Source organism: Nesoenas mayeri (genome assembly GCF_963082525.1).
Source record: "Nesoenas mayeri genome assembly, chromosome: 6".
NCBI lineage: Eukaryota > Metazoa > Chordata > Aves > Columbiformes > Columbidae > Nesoenas > Nesoenas mayeri.
Genome location: NC_137545.1, coordinates 23,426,722 through 23,445,995, shown reverse-complemented (window position 1 = coordinate 23,445,995; position 19,274 = coordinate 23,426,722). Strand labels below are relative to the sequence as shown.

At 36.7% G+C, this 19,274-nt stretch overlaps 1 protein-coding gene across 1 annotated transcript in view; it reads left to right on the top strand.

The window, feature by feature from the left end:
- Positions 1-19,274, top strand: part of UBR3 (ubiquitin protein ligase E3 component n-recognin 3) — a 120,038-nt gene that overhangs the window by 27,166 nt on the left and 73,598 nt on the right. The window contains exons 7-18 of the mRNA XM_080346430.1: positions 524-654; positions 6,370-6,598; positions 10,397-10,576; positions 11,335-11,468; positions 13,332-13,418; positions 13,978-14,043; positions 14,132-14,221; positions 15,049-15,177; positions 15,262-15,314; positions 15,926-16,059; positions 16,534-16,619; positions 17,997-18,138. Coding sequence (XP_080202556.1) covers positions 524-654; positions 6,370-6,598; positions 10,397-10,576; positions 11,335-11,468; positions 13,332-13,418; positions 13,978-14,043; positions 14,132-14,221; positions 15,049-15,177; positions 15,262-15,314; positions 15,926-16,059; positions 16,534-16,619; positions 17,997-18,138 — 1,461 coding nt within the window. The remainder of the gene's footprint in view (positions 1-523; positions 655-6,369; positions 6,599-10,396; positions 10,577-11,334; positions 11,469-13,331; positions 13,419-13,977; positions 14,044-14,131; positions 14,222-15,048; positions 15,178-15,261; positions 15,315-15,925; positions 16,060-16,533; positions 16,620-17,996; positions 18,139-19,274) is intronic.

Genomic DNA, 19,274 nt, shown 5'->3' with positions numbered 1-19,274 from the left:
AACTGATACATTATTGATCCTATTTAGCTTGTTTAGAGCTTTGTAAACAGAACATAAGTGTTATTAGGTGATAGAACTCATCAGGTCATCATAAATTGTATTTTGTTATTTTGCTGTTTTAACTTAAGCTAAGTAGTAGTTTGTGCTAACAGTTTCCCTTGATTAAATGGCTGTGTAAATACTGTGCAAGTTGCTGTGATTCATTATAATCAGGGAGCTATTACAGTAAGGTGGTACGATTCAGTGCAATCACTGAATACTGGACTATGTGTGGTAGAATCATACTGAAAACTTTCGTTGACTTCTCTAGGAGGTCCTTTTATTGTTACAGACTCTGACACTGTGCAGTGTTGGCCATGGTCATTTTCCCAGTGTCTTTGAACAAAAATTTGTAGAGAACGCCCTGAGATGTTCTTAGATTTTAGTTACTGAATTTTATAGAAGGCAGTGCAACTGCATTATCATGGTTTTTAGTTTTGATAATTGTAACATTACACATCCCCTCCTCCAACCTTTTATGCAGATCAATCTATCATGGATGTTTTGAAGCATAAATGTTTTCTAGAAGAATTATTATTTTGGACAATAAAATATGAGTTTCCACAGAAGATGGTGACTTTCTTACTCAACATGCTGCCAGATCAAGATTATAAGGTACTTGCCTTACTTTGTTCAGACTTAAATGTCTTTTTTCCTGTTGACATACTTAGTGTGTATTATGCCTTGCTGAGACCATATGTGTTTATATTTCAATAATAAGCAGTAAAATAATGCAGATATGTAACCTTTTTTGAGTATTTTGGTAGAAGGTCTAAAGTGTATAGTATTTGAAGAGAGATATGGACAAAACAAGATGGCTAATTTTGGAGCAGCAGTATTAATTTTGTTTTCATGGGTGTTTTTTTTTGGTTTGGTGGTTTTTTGTTTGTTTTTGATTTTTTTGTTTGTTTGTTTTCCTTTTTGGCTCTTAGTGCATATTTGCATCTGAGTTTTGTTCTGTTTTATTTTACTTTGTAAGCTGGATTTTTGTCAGTTAAAAGATGTGGATCACCACTAAATGCTTCTGTCGTGCGTTATGACTGGTAAATAATTGTAGTGACTTAATTCCTGTTGCAACTGTTGTAGTTGGCAGTGGTTTCTCCATATAGGCCATTACAGTGCGAGCGTTCTTGCTGCAGCCGTGCCCTAGGTGATCTGGGCAGCCTTCCAACTGCTTCCTTACAGAGTTTTGCAGTTGTCCGTACCAAGTGTCTCCTGGCCTGGAGTCATGGAGACTCGATGTCATCTTCCTGTTTTAAATCCTGGTGTGCAGCCAGGTTTGGTTGTTTGTTCTACATGTTTCCAAGACCTAGTATACATAGCAATCGAGCTTAACATTTTGCTCTGATCATGTCATACCTTTGAGCCATGCAAATATTTTGGACTTTCTCAATCGCCGCTGGGAGGCAAAGATCAATAAATCCTGAAGTCCAGGCATGCAGATTTCTGCAAAAATGTCTGTTTATAATGGGACAGCCCTGTATTCGTGCCCCCTTAAAACCTTGATGTATCAAAGCAAAGGACGTGAAGATAACTTGCAAGGAAGAAAAAGATATGAGCCTTAAGCAATACTCTGTCCACATCAAGACAGCATTTTGGTTTGGGATACCAGCATAGATCCATCTTGGTCTCGGATTCAGCTGGTACATCAGGAGACATGAGGACTTCTTAACTTATGATCCCTTGCTGTAAAGCCTGAGTTCTTCTTGCTACTTCGAGACCCATGTGGACATCTTGTTCTCCTGATCCATTGCCAGCTGAACTCATGCATGTGAAAACACCCAACTGCTAGCAGCATGCAGATGAATGTGGTAAGTGTTGTTCTGTTTACCTTCTTACTACACTGTGTAATAACAACAGCCTTTAGTGATCATGGGATCTTTTTTTTCCTTTGGCAACAATCATAATCTTTCTGCACTATGTATTCTAATGGAGGCCATGGTATATTTGGTTTCTCTACTGGCTGCCACCTTTATCTGGAAATAGTCCATCTTCCACCCATCAGTAGTGTATGTTCAGACAAAAGGATTATTTAAACATGCTTGTTTTGTTTTGTTGCCAATTTAATATTATGTTTGATTAAGCAGTAAATTCTTATGTACAAACTTTATATCTAGCACAAATCCCAAGTATTTGCAGTCTTCTAGAATCTGCATTTATTTTAATTGCTGTGATTATCTAAAAGGTGTTTTTCAGTATTAAGGGAACTCAGGGAAGGTAATGTATCACCCAGCAATACTAGGGAGGCAGTAACGCTATTTTTTCCCAAGGTACCTGTGCTTTGTTGCAAAACCCTGATGCATGGATTTTAAATGTGTCTTTGAGAGGTGTGCTTAATTTACAAGAAATGGCTCTGCATTTTACATGTGTACATAGAGAATATACCATTTTGGGAAGAATGTTTTCTCTTTCAAGCTTCCATTTAACTTTTATGAAGGAAAAGCTTGTTTGCTGTTTAATCATGTCACATTCTCAAACAGTAGGAACACTGGTAGGGATTTAAACTGTTGCAACTGATATCTCAGCCTTTATCCCATCCCATGTACACCACATGTACGGTCTTAATTTTTTCCTGCCTCTACTGTTGCGCAGTTTGATTCTTCGTGACCTGATTTAGCTCATTAAATCAGCAGCATTCTGCTGGGCTGGCTTTCTGCTAAACTGAGCGAGCTAGCCAGGCAAAGATCTGGCTATGTGTGCACGACCCTGAAATTGTTGCAGTCTCTGACCTCCAGCATAAATGTGGTAGAGCTGACTGAATTCACCATGCAGCAGTCACTGAGCCACCAGTAATCTCTGTTGCACAGGTTTATTTTTAAACAGGAATACAAACTTCTCTTTTAGGATTCTCTCTATGGAAAAGAAGTGTTGAGAGGGGTGGGCTAAAACCCTGGGTTAATTATAATAGCTCTTGCTTCTCTCCCCCCTTTTGCACATGATAGAGAGAGCACAACAAATAGTGTGGTATTTGCCTTACAGGGTTTGTGCCTGAGGCATCCCTTCCAGCAGTCTGACATTTGAAGCTTCGAAGATTTACAAGTGAAGAAAAAGAAAATGGAAGAGAAGTTTGCCGGAGTTATCAAGAAATTAGAGGTGTTATGGTGTGGACAAGGTTTCAGCAAGAGAAGAATCAGAAGGCCAGAGAAGTAAGACTGACCTTCTCATGACCAAGGAGAAAGCAAAGGAGGGGTAGGCAATAAAGCGGAAGCTGATGGAAGAGTGTAAATCCTCCAAGAGTAGAGCCTTGCTGAAAGCTGGAATATTGGAAGCAGAGAAATGCAAAAGCATCTGTTAGAAATAATGAATCAACGAACATCATTATCAGAAGTGCTGTGCATCATCAAGCACCTCCCACAGTGAATGTTGAACAGTTATTACAGCAATAGGGCTTCACTAATCCCTGAACATGCTGTTCTACAAATTCTGTTTTTCTGTTTTTTCTACAGGAAACTTAGTTTTGCCAGGTGAAAGCTGTGCTAGAATTATTGTTTTCTTTGTACTGAAAATATAGGCATGGGAGATGCAAGTTCTAACTGAAACATGGGGTTGATGTTAGGCTGCTGTAAGTTCTGGGATTGTTGAGTGGCCACCAAGAGAAAAGGCCAGATGAAAAAATTAACTCTGTTTTTGCATAGGTTAGAAATTTAGAAGCTGCACAAGATCATAGACAGTAAGTTAGTGAAGGTAATTAAATACACAGAAAACATGTATCTCTTAGGAAGCCACTTTTTGCAAATAGCTGGAAGCTGAGTAAGTATTTGGAAAGATGTATTATGTCAATATCTGCACTGTTGCTCCATTCTGTATTTTCCCTTAGTTGTATATGCAGCTCTGGCCACTCCAAGACGGGATACTGACCTGGATGGATTGATTTGACCTACTATAGCTGTTTTTATATACAGACTGCAGTTTACCACAATATTTCAGCATTTTAACTTCTGCAAATGGGTTTAGTTTCTTTCTCTCAAAATTGGAAAGGATTGTATTTGTTTAGCTTCCAAGTGAATGTAGGAATCAAGGTTATGTCTTTTCTGTCTTTAAGTGTATTACAGAATCTCTGTCATTACACTATATTGATAATGAATCTACAGCACTTTCAGAAATTCACTGTCATATATGAGTGAGGCACAAGAAGTTTTGATGTGTGCTCATTTAAAATAAATAGGAAAAATTTTGGATTTTTTTGTTTTAGAGAGTGGTCATATTTTTGCAATCGAATTGAATTGAGTGCTGTGTAAAACAAGTAAAATGTAGTTCCTGCACCAAAGAACCTGAGAATTCTATTTAAACATAATACAAAGTGAAGAAAAAAATATATAAATATATTTTTTTGCCAGCAACATTAATATACTAACTTCTTAAAATATCAGGTACATCATTTGTGTTTGGGGCTTAACTTTAATTGTGTAAATATCTTGATGTTTGTTACAAGTGTCAAAAAAACCAAGTGTTTGTTGCTAGTGATTAAAGTTGTATCAAGCTTTAATTTACAGGAAATTATGTAGTAGGTTGTTCTGCCTTAGAATACCAGAATGATATTGTATTAACTCTGCACAAGTATTGTGAATACATTGTTCCAAAAAGGCTTTAGCTGGAAAGAATTACCATTGTACTGAGTGCTGTACATAAAAGACACTTTCAGTTATTATACAGGTTTCCATCAGTGTGAACCAGCTAAAGAAGGGCATGTTAAGCAGTTTGGTAGTGTTTCACAGAGTCACAGAATGCTAGGGATTGGAAGGGACCTCGAAAGATCATCTAGTTCAATCCCCTGCCAGAGCAGGAACACCCAGATGAGGTTACGCAGGAATGTGTCCAGGCGGGTTCTGAATGTCTCCAGAGAAGGAGACTCCACAGCCCCCGTGGGCAGCCTGTTCCAGTGTTCTGTCATGCTCATTGTGAAGAAATTTCTTCTCATATTTAAGTGGAACCTCCTGTGTTCCAGTTTGTACCCATTGCCCCTTGTCCTGTCATTGGTTGTCACCAAGAAGAGCCTGGCTCCGTCCTCGTGACACTCTTTACATATTCATAAACATTAATGAGGTCACCCCTCAGTCTCCTCCAAGATAAAGAGACCCAGGTCCCTCAGCCTTCCCTTGTGAGGGAGATGCTCCTGCAGTGATGTCACCATCCCTACCCCAGTCCATTTTTTTACATGAACAACTTAAGCTTTGAGGATGTTTGCTGGAAGAAGAGCTCTTTGTGCCCAACATCAGCATTATGGCATCATGATAGTTTTTTGGAAGTGTATTCTAAATGAAAATAACATTGTAGTGCTATAATAAAAAATATGAGAGCACTGAGTCTGAGACAGATAAAATGAAGTAGTGTTTTGTATACAGTCTGGTGAAAACACAGCTACCTAAGGGTGGTTTCAAAATTTCTAATTTTATGCTTATGAGAGACTAATACTTACAGAAGGAATAGACAGGGGATTTTATATTTGAGCTGAAAATTTTTATCACTACACAGCCTGTATTATCTCTTCTTATTAAGCCAAGGAAGTCCAGATGGTGTTAATTCAGAACTTGAAGTACTAAGTGAGAAGTTATTTCAAAGCTGGCAGATATGCACACATCTATATGCAGTGCAGGAGGTTGGTTTACAATGCAATTTGAGGCTAATGGAGTGGGACAAGAAATTGTACTAAGATTTATATGTGTCAATACATTTAAACACTGATCTGGTTTCAAAAAAATAACAAACAGTTGTGTAAAGAATATAAAATCTTGCTAATGACTCTATTTTGGAGAAAGTGCTAAAGATTTATTTTAAAACTATAGGATGTTATGATAGCAGATGAAATTCAGTGTTGAAATGTCATCCTTGACAGATGAATGAAAACCTTACTCCGTGGGTAGACAAGTGTGAGTGATAAGGCAGCTTTATTAGGCACCATTAATGTCATCGTTCATAGTGTATCATTTTTGGACATTAGTCCCTGTTTTAGGATGCAAACAATGTAGGATAAATTCATTATTAGAACTTAACTGCTTTCACAGGTATGCCGAGTTCTTATATTCCTTGTTTAAACATTTCTGAGTGTTTTAGTGTAGAAAAAGTAGGATGAGAAGATTAGATTTTGGTATAAGGTAATGAAATTGAAGGCATAGGTTTACTCCTCTCTATATAGATAGGCCTTTTCATGTGAACTGTTTCTAGAAACTAGATATAGGATAGTTAGACCATCAGTTTTGGTTTGTCGTGGCAACCAGTGGTGTTTCCTAGAATACGTTGAATCTACTTTTGTAAAGGAATATTTTAAAATGAAAGAAAGCTATGATTTTTGTATCATGCTTGTTAACTACAGAATTTCTTTATAATTTGCAGATTGCTTTTACCAAAACTTTTGTTCAGCATTATGCTTTTATTATGAAAACACTGAAGAAAAGCCATGAATCAGACACAATGTCTAATAGAATTGTGCATATCAGTGTTCAGTTGTTCAGCAATGAAGAGCTAGCACGCCAAGTAACAGAAGAATGTCAGCTGCTGGACATTATGGTCACTGTTCTGTTATATATGATGGAAAGTTGCCTTATTAAGAGTGAATTGCAAGGTAGGTTAATTTGTTTGTTTGCTTGTTTCCATGGATAATTGATTATTGAAGAAACTTAATCTCTTTCTTTGTTAGTAAATCCACCCCTCAAACCCTTCCAAAAAATGCACAGGATCTAGCAATACATGGTGGAGGCCAAGTCTCAAAAATTCTTAGAAATGTAAAGATAGGTATCAAGAATGATACTAATGTTTTATCCTTTAGTTTGTAGGGTTTTCTTTTGTAATAATGCTATATAGTCAATAATACAAAAAATTATCTTGCAGGTGCTTCATTTGTTGGGTAAAGTGCATAAACACTCTTTGTGAAGCTCATTTGAATGAGACATTATATATGCAAATCCAGACCTTTATTGATTTAAAAATATTTTCAAAGTATTTCACAAGCTGTTTGAAGTATTTTAAATGGTTTTAATTTTTCTCATCTGTGATTGCCTTAGTAAAATTTGATATAATTAGAGGAGAATTATTTAATACTTTGTGAATATAATCATGTGATCAAGCTTTTGGGTGACAGTGGCAATTTTAATTTGAACTAGTGTGCACTGTATAGCTTTTCTAGTGAAAACAGCTGTCCTATACTCGTTTTACCTGTCCTCATCTGAACATGGTGGCACAACAAATCTTGCTGACTTCTGTTTTGCACACTTTCATGTACCCAACAAACTGCAGACCTCTCATCCTTCTTTATCCTACTTTGAATCTGAAAATACTCTCTAAATAGGCTGATTACTGCTGCCAAATAAGTACCATCAACTTGTGCATGAAATTGTCATTTTTCTTGTGTAAAGTATCTTTTCTCTCTGAGTCCACTCTTGTGTAGCCTAATACAGAATGACTATAGAAATGGGAAATCCTCAGTCACCTGGCATAGAAAGTGCCCTCAGTCAGCTGCACTTCATCATGAGAAATATTTCTGTTGTCCTAAGCAGATTGCTTTGCAGTAGTCAAAGAAATATGTTGCATCTTTCTCTTTAACAGTTTATATATCAAGTGATGTTTGTAAAATAATGCCATATTGATGGAACATTGCGTAAAACTACTTTCAAGTAGTTGTTTTTACTTGTTGGTCGATGTTGGTAGCATTGGTGGTAAGGTTCTGTCATGGATCAGAATTTGCAGCCAAATAGAAAAGGGCTGTGACTCTGATTCAACATTCTCTGAAGAAACTTCCTGGTAATTCATTAGGTAAGCTGGAGCTGCTAAGTTAGTAACAACAGATATATTTGTGATAGATTAATGAGAAAAGATTTATCCCTGGAGCAGCTACCCAGTATGTGAAGTGGCCTGTTTCCTTTCCCCAGCACCAGCGATTTGTCTTGGCTAATACTCTTATCATGGAATATGTCCAGTGCTTTTCAATGTTTTCACAACATTTCCTCCTTACTGCTTTATATATACGAGGTGTTGAGCATAGTTATTTAATACAGATTTAATAAAACTGGGGATTTTTCTCTCTCATGTTCTCACTAGCCTTCTTTTCCATTTCTGTGGGCTTGTATCTTGTGCATAGTTCAAGGTATCTCTTAGGATGCTGGAAGTAGTTAAAAGTCTGTGCTGGTGAGATAAATTGAGAAAAAATCTGTTTGTGCAAGTAGGCTGTTTAGTAGGTGAATGAGACAAAGTGTACAAATCCAGCAAGTGGGTAGATGGAGAAGAGAAAGGAGAACACTGGGCAGGAATTGTATCTGCTAAGGAACGTTTAGTTTGCCTTGCTTACGGGTCCTGATTGTGTTTTGCACAGCTGACACCCCTCAAAAGTACACAGTTCATTAAGGGTATATGTGGCTGCCAAGTGACAAACTGTGTGCCTGAAACAGAGTTGACCTAGGAGCTGTGTTGATACCAGCTTTGAAAGTGTGAATGGCCGGGGAGATGAAGTAGCATGCAGATGATAAAACTGGCTGCCTAGGAATATCTATGTCCCTATGCTTTTAGACTTTTTTTTTCCTCTATCAGCACCTTCCTCCTGCTGAACTTTTCATAGCAGAAGAATTTATACCTCAAAGAAACAATTTGGTAATGGTTCCTCCTTTAAAACAAACAAAACCAAAACACAAACAAAACAACAAAAAAAGCAACAACATCAAACCCCAAACAAAAACAACAAACACCACACCAAACCTCTTTTCCTTTGACCCACCTTATGTTAACACTGGCTTGGGAAGTACTCTGAATAAGAAGCAATGCCACTGCCGGTTTGAAGTGACTCTGGATTTGTCTAATCTAAGCTGGGGCAGAGAATCAGCAACATGTAACTGTTGGCTCTTTGCAAAGTCCTTCAGCAGGTTCAGGCAGGGCCAGCTGAGATGTTCTCCTGTTCTTGCATAGGCTGTGTGAGCACATGGGAACCAAGGAGCTGAGCAACCAGACCTAGTTTCCTTTCTTCTCAGGTGTACCAGATAACAAGAGAGAGATGAAAGAGTATTTGATCAACTGTGGCACAGGAGGTTGAGAAGCGATGCAGAGTGCTTCTGGCTCCCTGTTCCTTCCAGTGCTTCCATGTAATAGATTGGAGTCAGTCTTAAGAAAGATACCTGTTCATAGTTGTGTGCAATTTAAGCAGCATATGTATCAGGCTGAACTCTGTTACATTTTCCTGACTGCTATGTTCTTGGGTAGTAAAACTTGTCAAGATCAAAAAATTGTATGATTTTGAGTTAGAAAACCTGTTGACGTAACAGGCAAGAGAGTATTTTTTTCCTAATACAAACAAACCAACAAAATAAACAGCCTCAGAGTGACACGAAAAAAAAAGTATTTTCTTCAGTAGTTACAACAAAGGGGAGGGGAAAAGCTTACATATATACCAAAGGGACCACTCCAGGTACAGATGTGCCTTATCAGCCAGAGTCTGGAGTTTCTTGGTAACGGTGTCTTTTTAGCTGTGGCTGTGCTGTACTGCTTAAAACGTTTGCACTGTGTAAAGGGTAACTACAAGGGCCCCACAGTGCATTTGAACTGGACAAAAGCCAAGGCTGATGGTCATCAGATGCAAATTTTCTTTCTGTGTTTGTTTGAAATAGAATGGTGACTGACAGATGGGTGCTGGAAGTTACCTCCCTTGGATTGTGAATCCAGGACCAATCCTGTTTATTTTCTAGTCTTTCCAAGAATCCCTCTTATGAAAATCAAATAAAGAGGTATATTTGACAGCTGTAGAGGACGTACTTCTGTGATTCAGGGAGGGACACATCTACCCCTGCCCCCTCCACCCCATTTTTTTTCCTTCCCTTTTTTTTGGGCACCTTCTCCCACCGTAGTCTCAGGAAAGCTGCATAAACCCCATCTCCGTCTCAGATTCACAGTGGAAATTCTTTGCTCTCCTTCTCAGACTCAACATGCCAGTTTAGATTTTGATTACCAGATTCCTGTTTGAATGCTGTAAGGTAGCTTACTTGCTGGAAGTCTGTCAAATTCAAAATAGATTTCAGATGTTCATAATAGTAATTATTTTGTTTGGTCTTTTTATACCTGAAAGTATTCAAAAAAGGTATTGCTGTGATGGTTTTACTAATGTGCTGCTTTTCAAAGGTTGCAATACTGTTCAAAGTATGTGTCTCTTTCTGAGTGGGATCTATGTTGATCAGTCCATGATGAGAAAACAGTCTCAGGTGCCACAGAACAACCATTCTTCATTTCTGCAGTTTTCTCTGGGTGTGTCTGATTGCAACATTACAGTAATACCTAATTGTTATTTTTGCATTATCTTGTAACATTACTTAAAAATTACAACAATAAGGGGGAAAAAGTACTACTTTTTTTTTCTTCCCCTTGTTTTTTTCTTTTTTAAATCTAGATGAAGAAAATAGTTTACATGTTGTAGTGAATTGTGGGGAAGCACTACTGAAGAATAACACTTACTGGCCCCTCGTTAGTGATTTTATAAACATACTTTCACACCAAAGTGTGGCAAAGAAATTTTTGGAAGATCACGGTCTTTTGGTAACATGGATGAATTTTGTATCATTCTTTCAAGGTACGTGGCTTTTATAACCGGTCCTAATAGAAGGATGTTAAGACAGCTTAATGTTCACAGTAGCAAAATCCTTACATTGCTGTATTTAATTCATTAGCATTCTCATAAGTCTGTATTCCTGGAAGAGAACAGTATATTCTAGAAAACAGATTTGCAAATGATCTAATGGATCTTGGTCTTGTGTGGACTAGTTAAAGAGCAATTGCATCACACTTGACTGAGATTCATCGTGCCTGAATTCTCAGGATGTGCTTAAAGTACAAATCATAACTTGTGCTCAAGTGTTTTACTGGTGGCATTCTACATTTAAATACTGGGTAAATTAATCTGATAAATCTGGATCTTCTTCTAAGTGCTGCTGTGAATAAACTTTTTTATTATTAAAAAAAAAAAAAAGTGAACTTTTCAGTACTGATAAATGTTCTACCTAGAAAGAGGACCAGATGTTTTCCATCCAAATGTTCTTATTGACTAAGCGAGGTTCAAAGTAGAAGGACTGCAGTCCATGTTAAGGTTGCCTGAACAGTAAAGAATGCAGTTACAAGCCAATCTAGAGCTATTGTTCTTTTCTGTTCTACTTATGTTCAAACTTTGATTCTTGTTCTCATATCTAGCAGCACAATAATGGATAAGATAGGTTGTTATGCTTTGTGTTTTTTTGTCTTAACAGGTATGTGAATGTTTAACACTAAAAATACTGCATTCCACTTAGTCCTGGTTAAATATTTGGTTTTATAACTCTGCTTAAATCTTTGAAGGTATGAATTTAAATAAACGTGAATTAAATGAGCATGTGGAATTTGAATCACAGACGTACTATGCCGCCTTTGCTGCTGAGCTGGAAGCCTGTGCCCAGCCAATGTGGGGTCTTCTGTCACACTGCAAAGTTAGGGTAAGACTGACATTTCTCTGTCGTTATTCTGGAATACCAAATCTGAAAGGTCTGTCATTTTTGTGTTTGAAAAGACTTGGGTTTTGCTGTCTTTGTCTACCAAACACATAAAACTCAAGCTTTTATCTAACTTACTGTCTCTAGAACTGGGATTATAAGTTCACGATGTGTACAGTCATCCATAAGACTGTACATATGGAAAAACTTCCAGTCTGATGACGAACTTGATAAATGTCTTTGAATCATTCTGCCTTTGTTTCATGAGAAGGGAGATGCATAAGTTAGTGGTTATAATGTTGATTATGTCTGCAAACAGACACTTCATTATGATGGGGGATGGAGTAATTTATGGGTTTGTGTTGTTCTGCTAACAACCTGAGGTGAAAGTCTCTGAAGTTCTGACATCTCATCGTCTCCTAACTAGAGCAAAGAGTTGTTACTATTTGTTAGACTGTAAGTTACATCAAGTTATAGTGAAAATTGAATCCATCAGCTTATCAAAATACTGAACATGTGGAAAAACTGACTTGTTATTTTTATGAAATAAATACTTAACTTTGAAATTAGCTTGTTAAGTTATGTAGTAGCATCCATGGGACAGTATTACTTGAATTGAACTGTGCAGTTAAAAAATGTGTGTGAGCATACCATGCAATTTTAAATCAGTTTCAATCAGGCAGTTGCAAAAGCCTTTCCATGTTGTAAGTTATACTGATGAATTATGAATATATCAGTTTATGAGTCGAAATTATCTTTTGAAAACTGAATTGCAACTTGTCTTTTTGAAGTATTCCTTTTTATCTTGGGCATGGGAAGGTCTGCCTTTTGTTTAAGGCCTGTATGATTCCTTGCTCTGCCTGTCAGCTTGTCAGTCACATATTCACCCCCATGTTTGAACCCTTTGGTCATTCTCAATAAATCTGAAAGTGTTTTAGAAATTTCATAGCGTAACTGTTGTAGTTGTTCAATGAAAGCTGAAGGGTGGGCAGAGATTGCAGCTCGCATCCCACAGGAGAGGGAGAGCTGCTGCAGCCTGTGTGGGTGGAGCAGCAGGATGGGAACGTGGCTGTTGTGTTTCCTGAGGAGAAAAGGTGTCGGATGGAGCCTGTCAGCACTTGCACAGCCTCTGTCTGGCCTAAGCCCTGCTGGCTTTCACACCAGAAGTGTGTCAGAGTTATCCTAAGACTGTGAGGCAGGACTGGAGTCTGTGTTTGGAAGGGAAAATTAAAGGAAAAGTTCATGATGAAATGAGGCTTTGTGACTTCCACTGATCATAGAGCAATTTTGTTTAGCTTCCCTCCTGCTTTCCCTTCTTGCACATCACCACTTTGCTCCTGGAGGGCAGTGTACAGCTCTAGTCTCGAAATACGTGATTTAATCTAAAATATATTATAGTTTTAGGGCATTGTTGCAGAGTTACACAAACATAACAAGGTTTGCTTATGGGTAAAATCTGTGCAGTATTGTGTTATTGTTGCGTTTCAGATGCATTGTGTTAGTCAACTGTAAGGACCTTTCAGTAGATAAAACTTAGAGGACATTAGCCATTCCCTTTGGTTGCATGGAAATACTTTTGTTTTTATGATTACATCTATAATTCTTTTGCAAAAATAAATGGATAAATTATACTGTGGAGTCTAGGAGCAGCTGTCCATTCTGATGTTGCCTTAATTCTCACCATTGAAATGATCATCTTTTAGAGTAACAATGAAGCCATGTTAATACTCGCTAATTTCCATGTGATGAGGGCATAAATCATGTACTGTCAAAATATTATTGAAATATTTATTTCTAGTAGGAAAACAGTGTTACTTACGTAAAACTTCTTTGGCTTGTGTAGTACGCTGGTTTCTCTTATTGCAGGAAACGCAGGAATACACACGAAATGTTGTCAGATACTGCCTTGAAGCGCTGCAGGACTGGTTTGATGCTATCAACTTTGTAGATGAGGTAAATATCCTTAATGAACTTAGGCAAAGTATTTTGAAAATCTGATAAAACTTAAAAGGTGATACACTACTTCTCCCTCACCCATCCTTAATTGAAAAAAAAGGATTGCCTTGCTGAAATTAGAGTTTTTAGTTAATAGTTGCAATGTTATGTCCTAGGATCCTTTATTTGTAGAGTCTTGGTGGTTTAGATTTGCTGGTAAGCTGTGTGAGTGTTAAAAGCAGTGCTAGTGTTCTGCTGTATGAAGAGCTGAAGCAACGGCAAAAGAGAAGTGCTCCTCTGATACGGTAGTGGAGCCTGCTTTGCCACCTTAGCAAGCAGTACTCCCAATCCAGTGTCATTATCTACTGGGGGCTTATTAAGAGATTCACAACAGCTGTCTGAATATGGGAAATTTCTGAATCCTCAGAAAGTCCAGGGGAATTAAGTAATAGTAGGTTAGTGGAAAGTCCACCAAATGAAGACATGCAAGATACTGTTCTTGGTGGTTGTGATGAAGACACGTGTAGGTTTGCTTTTTTTAATATATGATATTAAAATATCTTTTTTTCACTTTCAGCCAGCTCCTAACCAAGTTACTTTTCATTTGCCACTGCACCGTTACTTTGCCATGTTTTTAAGTAAGGTAAGCACATGTTTTAGTCACACAGAAGATGGATATTCACCGTTGAGTGTGATTGTTCTGTACACCATGTGCTTGCTTTTGTTTCTAGGCTGTCAAGTGCCAAGAGCTAGATCTGGACACTATCTTGCCAGATCAGGAGATGCTGATGAAACTAATGATTCACCCACTTCAGATTCAGGTACGGGCAGACTTCTGACTTCGATGCAGATATAAAGATATATAACAAAAAGTAGTTGTTCTCCGGTTCATTTAATCCCAGTTATTTAAATCTATTTCAAGGTATTTAACAAAGTGGCGTGTGTCTTAATTGTGGAATATCAAAATAAGCAATATGTGACAATAATAACTAGAATATATTTAGTAGGTAGGATAAATTATCTTTTTTTTTTTTCCTTCCTATTTCCAAAATTAAATATGAGGGATTAGTTATCATACTCTGAGAAGTATGATAATAATATTCACTGTAGCACTTTCAAAAAGGTAGGAAGAATAAACCTTTTGAAGACCTGGAATTGCATGTTCATGGAATTGCTACCAATGGAGCACAAGTTGAGAAGCAACTTGAATTTTGAAATTTCATATTTTAAATGGAGAGTGACTTCAAGAATGGATGCATTCTGCAACATTTTTTTTACATTTACAAATTTATATTTATTTGTATGTAGGTGATAGTGAGCAATATTTGTAATCACTGCTTTTATATCTAACTTCTTTTTAACCATGATGCCTTCATCTTTGGAGTACTTTTCAAGATTTTAACAAGTAAATTAATCACTTCATTGGCTTTGATCACTTTCGTTGTCTGAAATGTGTTCTCATATGAGGGTATGGTATCTGTTTAATAAACTTGCAGTATTTTCTTTTCATTCTTCACTCCCCAGAAGAAAATAAGTATAAAAAAGTATGCTTTTATATAAAGATGTAGATCTGCTAACACTGAGCTGAATAGCTGAATATCCCCAAAATGTTTGTAAATTTTTATTTCATTTTATTTTCCTTGAACAGGCAAGTCTTTCTGAAATTCACAGCAACATGTGGGTTAGAAATGGTTTACAAATTAAAGGACAGGCCATGACTTATGTGCAGTCTCATTTCTGCAATTCGATGATAGATCCTGACATTTATCTGCTGCAAGTAAGTTACGTTTTCTGAGAAGCCAAGCCAATGCTTGTTTACAAACGAACTACTGAATAAAATAAATTTATTGTCTCTCCGCAGGTCTGTGCCTCTAGGCTGGACCCAGATTATTTTATTTCGTCTGTTTTTGAAAGGTAAGGTTAAAAGATGAATGCTCTTGTTCAGTGTTGTGCTAAATGTTAACTAATTTATGCTATGTGAGAGAAAAGGTGCGCATTTGATACACATCTTCTGTTGTTCAACTCTGCCTTGCCAAAACAAACACTTGCCTAAGGGCTCTACTGAAGGCGGTATCTCAAGGTATACTCTTCATTTAATACACGACTGGCTTTTGATTTACAGTTCAGTGGTGAAGCTTCAGACATTTGTTTTCTGAGCATCTTTAGGGCTTTTTAAGTTTTACATATGTTTGTATACAAGCTTTCAGGATATGCTAGCCTAAACAAGTAGATCAATAGAGCTGAAACAGAAAGGATGCTTCTGCTTTTCAGAAGAGAATAAAATCAGGCTTTGAAAACGGATTATGTTTATAAATGTAAAGTGTTTTCATATAGGACATCCACAGATAGTTAAATAAAAATCCAAATTTAAAAACAAGAGGGTTTGCATATTATTGCATTATATGCATTTCACTTTGTATTCATTTTGGGTTGTTGTGAATTGTATTCTGAGTTTATCAGTACATTTCACATTGGTGTTTTAATGTTGGACAATGATGTTTCTGACTTTACTCTTTGCTATGTAGATTTAAGGTGGTAGATCTATTAACAATGGCATCGCAGCATCAAAATACAGTTCTTGATTCAGAGCATGAAAGGTCCATGTTGGAAGGAGCGTTAACATTTTTGGTCCTTCTGTTAAGTCTTCGTTTACATTTAGGTAAGAATCACTGCTTTAGAAATACTTGTATGTAAATAACATGCCTGTTCATTTATATTCAACATTCAGTAGCTACCATTAAAATGATTAGCTATATAGTAACTTAAAGCATTCAACACTTGGCTTCATTTTTGCCAGTTACTGAATTTTAATCCCTTATGAATTAGAAATAGACATAATACATAAAAATGGAGAAAAATAGATTTAATCTAAATGAGTGATTTATGTGTGTGATCACATGAAGATACTTTTTCAGAAATACAGCGGTTTTAGTTTGTATCTGTATTTTCTGACTGGGGTTGTGTCTCTTACAACATTTGTGTCCCCACCCCTCTTTTTTGTTGTATTTTTATAGCACTGTATCATTACTTAATGTTTGTATCAAGTTTAACTTGCATTTAATGCCAAATGTATGCTGAATGCGTGTTTTAAAATCATTCTATTTTAATGGCTTTTAAAATTTTATTGTTCTAGGAATGACAGATGATGAGATCCTCAGAGCAGAGATGGTAGCCCAACTCTGTATGAATGACAGGACACACAGTTCATTACTGGATCTCATATCCTTGGAATATATTAACTAATGTGCATGAATGAGACTGACAGGTACCTAGATAGTAGTGGGATTTTGGAGCTTGAACATGTTTTCAGTGTACATAATTATAACAAATTGTGTAAAGGTGTATTTGTATATACTTACCAGCAAAGGCATTTGCTCCAGCTTTGGTTATTCTTACAAAATACACGATAATTTGTAATAGTTTGAAGTTTGCCCTTTTTTAAATTATTTTTTTTAACACTACAAAAGTCTTCGAGGTGTGAGGTGAAAAGTCTGTTTCCAAATGACATTGTAGAAAGTTTAACCAAGCTTCACCTTCGTCTAGATTTGAGCCTTTGATTATTGCTAATTTTATGGCAGTATTAAAAAGAAGCCACTCTATATTGGCTTATTGTATCAATAATTGAAAATACAAATAATAGCAATTCTGAATGCTGCTTTGAAATTAGAGTGAAATGGATGTGTTATGGGGGAAAGTCTCTTACCTGAAGAAGAGCAAACTTTAGGAAGTCATTCTGCGCAGTGGTGCAATTCGTGTCTGGTACCTAACAGCTGAATACAAATACGCATGTTTTACTGCTGTCGGTGTATTGGGCTGTGTGGGCAAATGAAATAGCTTGTGGTGATTGACCAAAAGAGCTTGCAGTCCAGGGATGGTAGGCATTGAGCAAAAATGTTAGAATTTATAAAGATAGGAAAGAAGTAGATTGAGAGTTACAAATACTTAATAAGAATTATTAATTACGATATGACATAATAATTCAATCACTTAAGTATGTAAAATTAGCAAATCGCTCAAAGCACTTCACTTAAGTGAATCACTTAACTATGTAAAATAAGTGAATAATTTGTACAAGCAATTACTTATCAGTAAGCAGAAATTTCCTCATTTGTATTTGCTGCTTGTGATTTGGGATAATGTCAGTAGATCAATTAAGTATTGCTACCAAAAATGAGAAATAGCCAGTCCAAGATGGAGAATTACTTACTGTGTTTATGGATCCCAAGCTATTTACTTGCTTTTTCTGCGCTTAGCTGTAAATGCAAAATACTCTTGCTATGAACAGAGCCAAAGTGTTAGTCAATAAAGGCAAGTACAAAAACTTTATATACACTACAGATAGTAGATTTTATTTCTCATTTAATACTTAACTCTTGAGCCAAGCATATGGTCATTGGCTTGCTTTAAAATGTTTGATGTCCTGGCTAGAAGGTTTTGATTCACTTCAGAAATAGTCATTGTTCCAAAGCAGCTGGAGCATACAGACCTCTGGTGGTAAACACAGAGCACTGCTGAAATGTAGCCTCTGAAGTGAGTGGAAAGTAAAATGCTGTCCTCCAACTAAGTTAACTTTGTTTTCCTTAACACAAACTTTACATTCCAGAAAACCCCAACCCTAAAAGTGGTATTATTCCAGGAAGCTTAAGCTTTGAATCAGTCTTGTCAGCAGTTGCTGATTTTAAAGCTCCTGTTTTTGAACCTGGAGGTTCCATGCAACAAGGAATGTATACACCTAAAGGTACAGTAATTGATGTCATCTTATACTCAGTGGTAAGATGCTTAACTTAAGGTTGTTTATTCGTTTGTTTTTTTCTTTTTAAAAAAATCAACCAAACAAAAGCTAAACACACACCAAAAACCAAGCCACCAAACAATGATAAATCTACCCCACAAAACAAACAAAATCATCTCCATGAAAACCCCACAAAGCTTGTTTGGCTTGTTCATTATTGCCTATTGCTTATTTGTTAATAGTCTTTAATAAATTCTTTTTGATCTGGAGTGAAAATGAGCTTCTCTGTTAATCAGTTATCCTTAGAAAGCAAGGGAAAAATGGAGAACTGAAAAAATACGTCACTGATCTGCATACTTAATCATTTGTGTGATTTTTTATTTTTTTTTAATGATGTACTTTCAGTAGAGTTTAGAACTGTTTGCATTAGTGAGGTGTCAGTTGTGAAGACATTTTCCACATTTTGATTATTAAAGATATCATGATACGTAATTCTTTCTTTTATGTTGGTTAACTGTCTTAGTAGCCTGTAACATTTTTCCCAGTCAATAGCGAGGGTCTAGAACAAGGTTCAGACTAGACGGGTTACAGAATATTGTTCTAAAATTCTACGATGCATACAGAGCAAAAATGATAGATTTCTTCCCCTGACCAGCTTGTCATCTAAATTTGGCTCAGCATGGTGTTGGTATATCAAAGGAGAGGAGAAATTTGAGAACTCAGTGTTCCATTGCTGTTTCCTGTCACTGAGCAGATAAGCCTGTAGGAATCTGAAATGCTCCATGTGCTCTGGTTGTGCTTCAGCTCATGGCAAAGCTGAAGAGGGATTTAGTCCTGCCTCCTGTGTGTACCTCCCTTGAGAACTGGCAGAGTTGGGGTCTGACAACTTTGAAACCATTTGGTTTGTAGGCTGTGTTCTATCATGGATTTCTCTGTTGTTGTTAATGTAGAAACTAATACTGTACTGACTTGTTTGCCAGTTTTTGTACTGGGAGGTTGATTAGTCAGTGAAGCTCTTACTTTTAAACAAATGAACAACCAGTGAAGCAGTTTTGTGAAACCAGAGTTTTGGGAATTGATCTGTTCTTGTTCCTTGATGTGTAATTAGGCAGCTTAACACCTGTGTATTTCAATAACTTTAT